At 37.2% G+C, this 12311-nt stretch overlaps 1 protein-coding gene across 1 annotated transcript in view; it reads right to left on the bottom strand.

Annotated features, from left to right (window-relative positions):
- The window catches only part of GABRR3 (gamma-aminobutyric acid type A receptor rho3 subunit), a 49170-nt gene extending 37342 nt beyond the window's left edge, over positions 1-11828 (bottom strand). Inside the window, exons 1-2 of the mRNA XM_003261703.2 lie at positions 11704-11828; positions 2029-2141 (exon numbers count right to left, since the gene is read on the bottom strand). Coding sequence (XP_003261751.1) covers positions 2029-2141; positions 11704-11828 — 238 coding nt within the window. The remainder of the gene's footprint in view (positions 1-2028; positions 2142-11703) is intronic.
- Between the last annotated feature and the right edge of the window lie 483 nt (positions 11829-12311).

The raw sequence follows: 12311 nt of genomic DNA, 5'->3' as shown, positions 1-12311 counted from the left end.
ATCACAGGGACCAAGGTACAGAATATCTGCATAATAGTTGTAGAGCCTATTATATAAACTTTGGGAAAATTTGGTTGGGGAAACACAGTCTATTGAGAACGGTCATAAGGAAGATACATAAGAGAAGTAGTGAAGAAAAGTAAAAAAAGATAAAGAAATAGAGTCTCAGAAGAAAAAAAAAGAGACACATTTCTAAACCTGCTTAATCTCAAGCCTCCTGAAATCTTAAATTATGATTCAATAAGTGTGAAAAATGCTCTGCAAAACAAAAAATTAAACTCACCATGATTTCATCTGATGCTGATCGCCTAATACAGTGGCTTTCAAACTGTGATTCTCACACCAGCAGCATCACCCAGGAATTTGTTATAAACGCAAATGGTTGGCCCCACCCAGATCTAGTGCGTCAGAGACTCTGGGGGTGGAACCCAGTAAGCTGTGCCTTCAGAACCCGCAGGTGATTCTGATGCTCACCAAAGTCTGAGTCACAAATGTGGTGAAATCAAGGTTAGACCCTTAGAATTGGCCGGGTGTGGTGGCTTACACCTGTAATCCCAGCGCTCTGGGAGGCCGAGGCGGGTGGGTCACCTGAAGTCAGGAGTTTGAGAACAACCTGACCAACAGGGTGAAACCCTGTCTCTACTAAAACATGCAAAAATTAGCTTGGCCTGGTGGCACGTGCCTGTAATCCTAGCTACTTGGGAGGCTGAGGCTGGAGAATCACTTGAATCTGGGAGGTGGAGGATGCAGTGAGCTGAGATAGCGCCACTGCACTCCAGCACTCCAGCCTGGGTGACAGAGTGAGACTCCGTCTCAAAAAAAAAAAAAAAAAAAAAAAAAAAAAAAAAAAAAACTGGAACCAAATGGATTTCAGGAAATTGAAAAAACAAACAACCACCCCCCCACAAAAAACTCAATCCTCAACATAAGAATATTTAACATACGTTTGTGTTTTGCCTGTTAATAAATTAGTTCTCTGCGGTACCTACATGCCTATTGTCCATCCGTTGGTCATAACCACCTCATGAGAAGAGTATCCCCCGCCCTGAACACTTGTGGTATTCGTTATTCATCAGAAGGCTGTATCCGTTCTACTGCCAGAGGATCTTTCTTCTCACCCTCATCCATACTTCCCTCACCTCCACATCTCTAGGATTCTCAAAAGTTGTCACTTCAGGAATTGTGGAAGTGGAAGGCTCCGTCAATGAAAGAAGAATCAGGATGGATTTAGCTGTAAGCCAGAGAGTTTAACCTGATGATTTCACCATACCCTGTGTATTGCTGGAAAACTTGGTACCCTCAGTGATGCAACTATGTGTACATTAAGTAGTCTAAGGAGAAGAAAGTCTTTGTTCCAATTATGTACCTGTAATATGAATTTTCATCTTCTTTACCTGCCATCGCAACTCACCTCTATCACTTTCTGTTTTCATGGCCTTGGGCAAACCTCTTAACCTCTCTTAAGACCCAGTTTTCATATTGCAATATTAAGTATCATGATAGTGCCTATTTCATAGGATCACTGTGAAGATGGAATAAGATAGTACATTAAGGAGTATTCTAACACTGGATCAATCTTAATTTCTAGAAGTGATAAACCATTTTTAAAAGAGAATTCAGCAGAGTACGTTCAGAGGGAGCCATGGCATTTGCCATACTAGTTCTTCCCCCAAAACGTGGCATTCTAGCTCATAAGAATATTCAATAAGATTTTATAAATAACATGTATCCAATTTAAGGATTTTAGTTAGAAAATAAGTTGGTGTATAGGCAACATATATCCATTCTCTATTTATGGAACACATACTATTTACTACAGTGTGCATAGTAGGCAAATGAGTTTTTTGGCCAATTAAAAATGGATAACTCATCAACTGTTCTCATTAAAGAGAAGGTGATTGTAAAAGCCTTCTTTTTTTTGTTTTAAACTGATGAACTTTACTTGCACTTTGGTCTTGTTTCAAATTTTCACCTCCATTTTGACAGTACAATGGGTTTTGAAATGAATTTTGAGAGGATAATACTCACCTCCAAATCCAGGTCTTATTGCGAAATCGTTGTCCTCTATATGGAGAAGTTGCTCATATTTCTGAGGCCGCACTTTGGTACTGTCATCTTTCTTCATTCTAGTTTGTTGTTTGCTGTTCCCCCAAAGGGAAAAAAAAAACTTTTGAGATACATATGCTTCTGGATATTTTGATTTAGGTTAGCCATCTGTGCTCAACATAGCATGTTCTGAAATACATACATAAAAGCTCATTTTCTCAGTTCATATTAAGCCAAAGAGCTGTCAACATTTGTTCTTTATTATATAAGTGTGGAGCAAATAAGGTAAACCAAATTTTGGAGCACCTTAAGTGACAAACTCAGTTTGGATTTAATGCACAAACTTGTATTGTTTCTCAGAATATGGTTTTTAGACCTGGAAAATCCCAATTATCTGAGTGGAGGTGATCAAAACTCAGATTCATGGACTCCTGTCCCAGATCAACTAAATCAGTCCCCTGGGAAGCAGGGCTTAGTAATCTGCACCTGAACAAGCTACCTAGGTGATCCTTGGGGTCACTGAGGCTGAACAATCTCTGCACTAAGACAGTGGGAAAATAAAAGGACCGGAAGATAGTAAACAGATGAAGGCAGTGTTTTACAAAGACAAAAGGAGCAGAAAATACAGGGTGCAGGCTGAGAGCGCACTGGGCAGAATTCCCGTCGGGGGTTCTAGAGCCTGAGGGATGGCAATATTTAGACCTGAAGCCAGGTCAAATTGTGAAGTAGGTGATGTCTGTTTTTACCTACAGTTCTCTAGGGCAAAGGAAAGTTAGCAGTAGCCTCTTGGCCCTAGGTGTTCTGATTGGGAATAAGGTCCTGTCTCTCCCTGTGTCTGTGAGCTTGAGCAGCTTGCTGGACCTCCCTGATTTGTTTTCTGCCCTGTGACACCTACTTCTCAGCGATACTATGGGTGTGGAGGGGAAATGTCTGTTGTAGCATAGCTCCTTTGTGAGCAACTTGCAGCAGCCTTCAGCCGGAGACCTCGCTCAGCACCTCCTTCCAGAAAAAGGTGGCTGTCATCATCATCATCATCATGATCATGATCATCATCATCATCAGCATCATCATCATCATCATCATCAGCATCATCATCATCAGCATCATCATCATCATCATCATCAGCATCATCATCATCAGCAGCAGCAGCATCATCATCATCATCATCAGCATCATCATCATCATCATCAGCATCATCATCATCAGCAGCATCATCATCAGCAGCAGCAGCATCATCATCAGCATCATCATCATCATCAGCATCATCATCATCAGCATCATCATCATCAGCATCAGCATCATCATCAGCATCAGCATCATCATCATCAGCATCATCAGCATCATCATCATCATCATCATCATCATCATCGTGGGCAGCAGGAGCAATAACGCAAGACCCTGAGGGCTCTACTAAGTGGATCCTAGTCATTCTGAATAGCTGATATGCTTTTGTATTAATACAAAATATTAATTCACATCGGAAACCAATGTGAACTTTAATATAAGACAGGTAGATGAACTTTCTTACACAATAAAGTGACTTTGATGGGGAGAATTTCAGAATCTGGAGCAGCTGCTAAAAGGAATACATCTCACGGGCACCTGAGATTACCCAGTGTGGTCTTTCAATAGGGAAGTTTCTGGCTGAAACCATCAGAGGTTTACAGATGTATAGTTTATCATTGATAGAAATGCAGAAGTTGGGAAAAGAAATCTGTTTTTGGTAGAAGGCAATGAGTTTTATTTTCAACATGTTAAGCCATTATGTCCTATGAATAATTGAACACATATAACTAGTTTTTCCAAGGAGCTAGAATCAACTAGAAAAGTTCTTTCAAGGAGCTAGAATGAACTACTTATTAAAAAAATAGCAGCTAGCTTTTATTAAATGCCTACTATGTTCAAGTCACCAAGCCAAAGTAAACATTATCTTCATTGGCATACGTCCAAATTATGCTCTGTTTGGGCTCTATGCTCAGAGCTTCTGATTCAATAGGTTTGGGGTATGAGAATTTGCATGTATAACAATTTCTCAAGAGATCTACTGGCCTAGAAAATAGTAGACATTTAATAAAAGCTAACTACCTGTTACTATTTTAAGAAAAATGGAAATGTAACTCTGAGTGAAAACTCATGAAAATTTGTAAACCCCTTTGGTAATAATCTTTTAATACAGCTAAATGGCATGTCACTAATGTGTCTGCTCAGAAGCATACCTCTCCATGAGATTGAAAAGGATAAATCTTAATTAAGAATCCCACGAATGCTAAAGACAGAGCCCACTGTGAAATGCTCTCTTGGCAGCGTGTGAAAACACGTGCACCTGTTCTAACTTGAGGGCTCTTCAGGTGCACGATGAGATGTTCCATATTTATCTACTTTTGCCGTTTTTTGTATTTTTTGTATCTTCTATTTCCCAAAAAGGATCTGTTGCTTAAATACCATTTTAAAGAATTTTGAAAATGTATATATTCCCCTCACACATATTTAAATAGACATTTACATTTCTTCATCATAAATTTTGAAATTACTCAAATATTGATGATTTCAAATAAAACATATTGTTCCTTTAAGTGTACCCAATGAATCTAAATATACACATTATGCATTTAAATATACGTGAACAAGCTTTTTAAAAATCAGAAATTTTATATCTTTTTTTAAAAAAACTATCTCCATTTTATTTACTTCATATAATTTTATCACTCCATCATGTATCTTTGTAAGAAAAATGTGTAAACATAGAAATTAACTTTTTTATTTTCTATGACAATTACAAATGGAATAAAACATAATTTGTATAAATATTGATACTTATTAAAATTAAGAATAAAATTTTATTAAAAGTGTATTTATTAATGAACTGATGATTCACTTTCCCCAATTATTCTATGTATCAGCAAATGGGTATTACTCATTGCTGGAATAAAACTCTGTTTTTGTATTAATTCTGTTCTTATTTTTTAATCTTCATAGATGGAAATATTGGGAAAGTTTGTTCATATATATGGAAGTACATGGAATTTGAAGAAATTTTGTTTCAGTATTCTTTTAACAATGTAACTTAATTATTTAAACTCCTTACTTGTTTTTCAAAACTCACACTGTAGAATTTATCTTCAACAATTATTTTAATGATTTATAACCTGACTAATTAGGTTCTTCCTTCAATTTTGTTAAAAGCAAAAAATAGAGAATTGCCATTAAGAAAAGGATGTCTTGTGTAGCGTCATCCGCTATCTCAACAACAATATTTGTAATGATCTCTTTGTACCCAGGAACTTTTTACACGCTGGGGCAATACTTGTAGGATTCAAGAAGAGGGAGAGGGATGCCTGTATATTGCCAGGTGGGACAGAGCAATCCTTAAAATGAGGTAATAAAGGATACTGCAGGTGGTGAGTTGATCCGTTTTAAGAAATAGGTCAGAGGGAAGTTAAAGATCCAAAAACGGTTTTAAAACTACTCATGTCTACATGCCCCTCAGATACTTCGCATCTACCCTTAGAGGTATAATACATTGTACCCCAGGAGGATAGGCACCCTGGTTTGAAGGCCTCTGATGCATACATAGGAAGGTTAATAAAATTAAGGATGAAATAAAACCAAGGAGACACAAGGAAATTTGCTTAATAAAGGATCACTATATAATGGAGCATCAGATTTAGCTCAGAGTGTTCTAGTCTCATTCTATACACAGATCACTTTAAATCCCTTTGTGTCTTCTCCCCCTCCCCCATTCTAGAAAAAAATTATTTCAGTTTAGCAGCTACTGAGAAGAAGCTTTTGGATTTCTTCTGTCTGAGGAGAGGATCTTCTAGGAGTCTGAGTCCTGATGGGATCAGGTAAAGAAATCTCAGTTCATGGGAGAGTCTCTCACTGGCATTCCTAATCTTTGTCCTTTCCCACAAAGTATTATGAAGACTGAGAAACAGTAGGCGTGAGTCTTGGTAATAGGTGTGGTTTTTCTCTTTGAATTAGGGCCTTTTCCTTCCTGGGTCACACAAAGAAAACATATTTCTATGCTCCCTCTTCTCAGTGTCAGAAACTCTACTGTAATTGTGTGACAGAGAAAGTAGAGGTCTGGGAGGAGGGAGAGGCTAGATTCTGAGTGGTCTCAGGGGGACTAAGAGGGTCTTTGAGGAGGACATAGTAGTCAAAGGATTAAAAACTAGAACCGATTGAGGAAAAGGAAATGCACCTAACTCATTCTGCGGCATTGGAGTTTTATAAGTGGAATGATAAAAAATCATCTGACTTGAGTCACACACACTCGGTTGGCTGCCTTATAAAACTGCTTTCCCTAGAGCCTGGAGGCCTATATATTTGATGAGTTAACTAGAATCAGAACTTGAAAAGAACTAGGTCTGACACGAAGAGACTATTTACCCAAGGGAGGACATAATTAATAAGTAAATTTAAAAGTATTTAATTGAGGGGGTCAAGAGTGTGATACCAATTGAAACCATAACTGTCATTTTATATCTATTAAATTAGCAAAAGACAAAAAATAATGTTAGTGCCCCATGCTGTGAAGGATATGATGAGGCCAGGTGTGATGGCTCACACCTGTAATCCCAACACTTTGGGAGGCAAAGGTGGGTGGATCACTTGAGGTCAGGAGTTCGAGACCAGACTGGCCAACATGGTAAAACCCCATCTCTATTAAAAATACAAAAATTAGCCAGGTGTGGTGGTGGGAGCCTGTAATTTCATCTACTCAGGAGGCCGAGGCAGGAGAATCACTTGAACCTGGGAGGCAGAGGTGGCAGTGAGCCGAGATCGTGCCACTGCACTCCGGCCTGGGTGACAGAGTGAGACTCCGTCTTGGAAAAAAAAAAAAAAAAAAAAGGATATGATGAAATCCTTTTTCATTTTGCAGGTGGGAGTATAAATATTGGTAAACTCCCCTAGAAATTCATCTCAAGAACTATAAAAATATTTCATGTGCTTTACTCAATTATTCAATTCCAGAAAAACTATAATTTTCTTGGTAAAGGAAAAAATGAAATGTGTGAAAACATTTATTGCTGTTACTTATAATAGTGCAAACTTGAAAATAAATGTTCAGAAACAAAGGAGGTAGTTCTTGTCCTTTAATTCAAATTAATAATATGGAGTGATTAAAAATACCATTATGGTGTCTATGAAGCAATGTGAGAAATGCTTAAGTGAAGAAAATACAAAATGGTTTCTACAGTATGATTTTAAACATGGAAAAATTATGTAGTTTCATGAATAAGGATTAGACATGAACTTGGAAAAACAAAAGCATAACTGGATTCTAGGTATCTTTTCCCACATAAAAATCCATTATTGCTATTGTTATTTGTATCATAAATTATCTAGAAAAAATTGGACTTGCCATTTAGAATCCTTTCCAAATAAGAATCTGGTTAAAGCTCTCCACCTTATCACTCCATTCTCCTTGTCATTCTAGAAGCACGGCCTCTTGATAACATGGACGTTTTTCTCAGTCAAGCTTTACTCTGAACCAGTGCACACTGAAGCTCAGCTAACTGTTCCAAATAATGTAGGCAAAATTTTAAAAACTTTTTGTAGGCTTATTATTTTTCTTTAGAAAAATACAAAATGAAGCAAAAATGTTCTATTAGGCTACATACACAGATGCAAATCCAAGGAATAAGGTAAAATAGTGGGAAAATCAATTGGTCCAATATTTCATCACGAAGAAAACCTTCATAATTCTTGATCCAATGTTTATTTCCAGGCCCTGGATGTTTTTGAAATGTCTTAGAGAAAAAGTGGTACATTAGATGTAGTGAATCTTATGGCTCTGATTGAACTCCTAACTTCTGAACTCTGGAAATACATACCTGACTTTATCAATAGCCTGTCTCTTGTAAGGGAAAGAATCTAGACAGATGAACATTTCTGTGGAAAAGCCAGCCAGAGAGAATGCTTCACTTGAAACACGACAGTTCCCACATCTCACTTGGGTCTCTGTCAGATCACAAGCTCAGTGAGGAGGCCTCAGTTTCCTCATCTGTGAAATGAGGAAATTAGACCAGATTAGCAGCTAGTCTGCAGACATTTTTAAAAAATAGTTCACGTGGTACATTAACTTGGAAAAATTCAGAGAAAAGCCTGGATTTTTTGCTTCTTTTGAAAAAAATCAGAAAATCTGGCCACACAAGGCTGAGGTTCTCTTACAACAAGAGAAGGCTGTGGGCACGGTGGCTCATGCCTATAATCCCGGCACTTTGGGAGGCCAAGGCTGGAGGATCATTTGAGGCCAGGAGTTTGAGTCCAGCCTGGGCAACATAGAGAGACCCAATCTCTACCAAAAACAAAAAAATAAAAATTAGCCAGGTGTACTGGCACATGCCTGTTGTCCCAGCTACTCGGGAGGTTGAGGTGGGAGGAGCACTTGAGCACAGGTGTTTGAGGTTATAGTGAACTATGATTGCACCACTGCACTCCAGCCTGGGCAACAGAAGAAGACCTTGTTTCCGAAAAAATAAGTTAAAAATTAGAAAACAAACAAAAACAAGAGAAGGCTGAACCTGACCAGCCATTTTCCCTCAGAGGAGCATATACCTTGTAGTTGTAGTCTCTGCCACTCTCTTCTGTCTTGTTTGCAGTAGCATTGGCTGTGCCATGCTTGAGAACCTACTGGCTTTTACATTAGGTTCAGGGTAATATTTAACAAGTGACTCTTTAGGAAAAAAAGCCCCAGTTTATAGTAGTGTTTTATTTCCATGGTGTAAATACTTCCACCGTGGCTGATTTCAGGCTACCAACAACATGCATGGCAGAGATGTGTCTAGCACATGTATAGTATAGTATAGTATAGTACAGTATAGTATAGTATAGCATAGCATAGCATAGCATAGCATAGTATATTGTAGTATTTCTACCATACAGTTACAATAGACCTAAATAACCTCAAGAGCAACAGATGATAATAAAATGTGGAGAAATCATTAGGAAGTGGTGAGTTTTAAGTATTTGCTACCTTCATTTTAGAAAGTATTTAATTTAATTGCAGGCTTATATAATTTAATTTTAATAATAATTTATTAAATTAATTTAAAAATTAAATCAATAAAATTTAATTTTAATAATTTAATTTTTAATAACTTTTAACAGCCAGCTGATAAATTTCCTGAAAATGATTGGCTGTTGCAAGCCAGTCTGAGCAGACTCCAGCACTCTGCTTTTCAAGGCCAGAGTCCATACATTGCTCTTATAGTATTTTTAGCCCCAACTCAGCACTTGCATGTAAATATCACTCAATATAATTGTTGAAAGAATGAATATATATTCAGTGAGTCTATTTGCTTAATCCTCTTTGCATCATCCTGGAGCAAAATTTCTTCTCTAGGTAAAAGGTGAACATTTCCCACCTGCCGTAACTTACTTTATTCACAACTCTCCCTACTTTGTTTTTAGGAAACAAAAGGTATCCTTGAATAAATATTTTTTAAAAGTCTTTAGATTTTGAAAGAAGGGAGTCTCTGGATTAAAAAGTGAGGTTATATTCTGAATGAAAACAACTAAAAGCAAAACATTTAAGAGCCTTATTGTATAAAAACTGGCCCCAAACAATGCATATATAAATCCCCCTTATAATTTTCAAAGGTCATGTCTTCCTTTCATGTTCACTGTATTCATTCTTTTGCATTATAGAAGAGTGGATTATTAATTAATTAATTCACTACTTAATTATTGGCTGATAATCAGGTTGGGTGTTGGGCAAAGAACCTCACAGTATCTATTCACATACTAAGGTAGGAAGACTCCTGGGCCTCTTACTCTAAAAATGACTCTATACAGTAATTACTGTATTTTGGTGAAATGCCCTAAAATCTGCATGACAGAGTGCTTGAGTGACAGCTCAGAAATTGGCTGGCTGTACTACTCTGCTCACTCAGGGAAAATGCCTGGGTTTCATTCTAAGTGGCTACTTCTGGACCAGTGTGATGGTTTATGCAATCTCCAGTGCCCTGAAGGGTTTTTCTTTGAAGAACAAAAGAAGCAGATATAAATTTTAATGAATCCCATTCTGGCTTGTGACTCAAAGGAGCACTTCATTTAGGAATATAGAAGTGACAACAAATATGATGGGCCCCACATGGCCGAAATCCTGGCGTTTCCTGTGGGGGAAGTCTGCTTTTGCGTAGGCTCTAAAATTCTTCTTTTCCTTTACATAGGATCTAAAAATGAGGCATTTAACATCAGAAAAAATTTCTACCTCACCACAAAGAACCAATGTTCTTCTCTTTTTCTTTAAATGTCACCTAAAAAATATACATGGTAGATTTTTTCTGTAGCAACTCTGCCACTGATAGTGGGTTGGTGTGATGAATTAGCTACTATAATCATCTCTTTTCTCCTCATCTAAACATCCACCAGACTGTACAAGTCTACTCTTTGGATGACAGGTAATATTTTAAGCAATGTCCATTGATTTTTAAAATTAGGTAAAACATACTATGAAATGTAATAAGCTATCTGAAAAAAAAATAGAGTCTGGTGGTAAACTCTTGCATTTCCCAAATATTTCCTTAGCTAATTGCTATGACGAAGACTGGGAAAGTGGTTAAATGGAACAAGACTTCATATCATCTCAGGTCTGGGTCTGGGAGCAGAAGCGTGGAAGGAAAGTGTGAGAGGTAGTCCCTGATTTTTAATCGTAGAGCAGGAATCAGTAATCTAGTAACACACCTCTTTTGGTTTTGGTCATTAAACCTAAGACTTCAGAAGATATTTATCAAAATTTTATGTTCTCTTTCCTGATCTTACAGTGAATGCATAATACATATTCAGGATGTGAGAGCAATCTAGCTTAAACATCTGTCACCCCATTGGCTGCCAGTGTTGACCAGATGATACTCTTATCTTCATTCCTCAATTTCTCCTTTTGGGTCTTTTTGGAAATATGGTGCTTGGTGAAAAGAGAACTCTTTCTCAAAGACATTATTTGATTATTAAAGGTATGTGGGTAGTAGGGTGACAAATCATTCCAGTATGCCTGGGGCTGAAGGGATTCCTGGCATTTTTAGTACTAAAACCTATAAAGCCCTAGGCAAATTGGTGTATAAACAGGTCACTCTCACAGATAGTTATCTCCCTTATCAGCACATCCAAACATGCTCCTGATTATTGATGGGAAGATAATAATGATGATGTGTTGATATTCAGGATTTGTCAAACGTATGAAAATTATTCTTGGAAGACAAATGGCTTTAATGCCTTTTGATACTATTTCATCAATCCATGAAACTATATACCCTACAAATACTTAACATTAAATGAAGTTGGTGCTTAGACTAATTTCTACTCAAAATAAATTTGAAGAAATATTAAACAAGTATTTAATATATTAGTAATAAATGTATTACTAATTGAAGAAATACATTCTCTGAAAGAGGATCCTTACATGAACCCTTTGACTGTTTTCTCCAAAATAAGCATAAATAAATTTACAAATGTCGGCAAATTCCAAGATATTGCTCTTTCAGATGTCAAACAGAGGTGATTTATGATGATGCATGAATGCCATCTCTAGAGACAGACATGGTTACAAAGATGTGCTACCATTAAAGATATGTTTCTCGGTTTCCTGTAGGTCTGAGGCAACTGTTGAGAGAATAGGCAGTAAGTCCATGGACTGCACTACGGGCAGCTTACCAGGTTTGTTTCATTGAAGAGGAGCACCGCTGGTGTGTCATCTTGACGTTAGAAGCAGCACAAACATTTGGTATCAATATGATCCAGACGTAGGTGAAGGAGACTAACTGGAAAGCCAGGACCATCTCTTCCAAAAAAAAAACAAAAAGGATGCAGGTGGACACAACCAATACTGTGATCACGATTTCTTCTTCATGTATCTTTTAAAAAATAAACAGCATGCCAGGGAAAATGCATTAGGGGAAAAAGAAAGACATTGTCTTCAATGCTACACTTTGTTTTAGCAGATTAAATTGATTCGCATCACTTACAGGCAAATATCTATCTGGATCTTCAGCAATTTGAGGAAAACAAAGCAGATTTTTAAGATTTTCAGTTTACATCCTTTGGTCCCTTTTTCCGGGGAAGGTTTTTAGTGTGATGCTCAATCCATACTCAATAAACCCTCGGCTGCAGTCCTAGGCAAACAAAGAAGTGAGGTTAAGCATTAATCCTCTTAATCCAATGCAATGTCATTTAAATATACTTAGTGACTCAGCAAAATAATATGCTTATTGAGAAAAAAAGATGATTAATTTAATCTTAATTACACATTTGAAGACCTTTTC

Source organism: Nomascus leucogenys, chromosome 21, assembly GCF_006542625.1.
Source record: "Nomascus leucogenys isolate Asia chromosome 21, Asia_NLE_v1, whole genome shotgun sequence".
Classification (NCBI taxonomy): domain Eukaryota; kingdom Metazoa; phylum Chordata; class Mammalia; order Primates; family Hylobatidae; genus Nomascus; species Nomascus leucogenys.
Note: the sequence above shows the minus strand (reverse complement) of the source record. Positions and strands in the feature narration are given on the sequence as shown.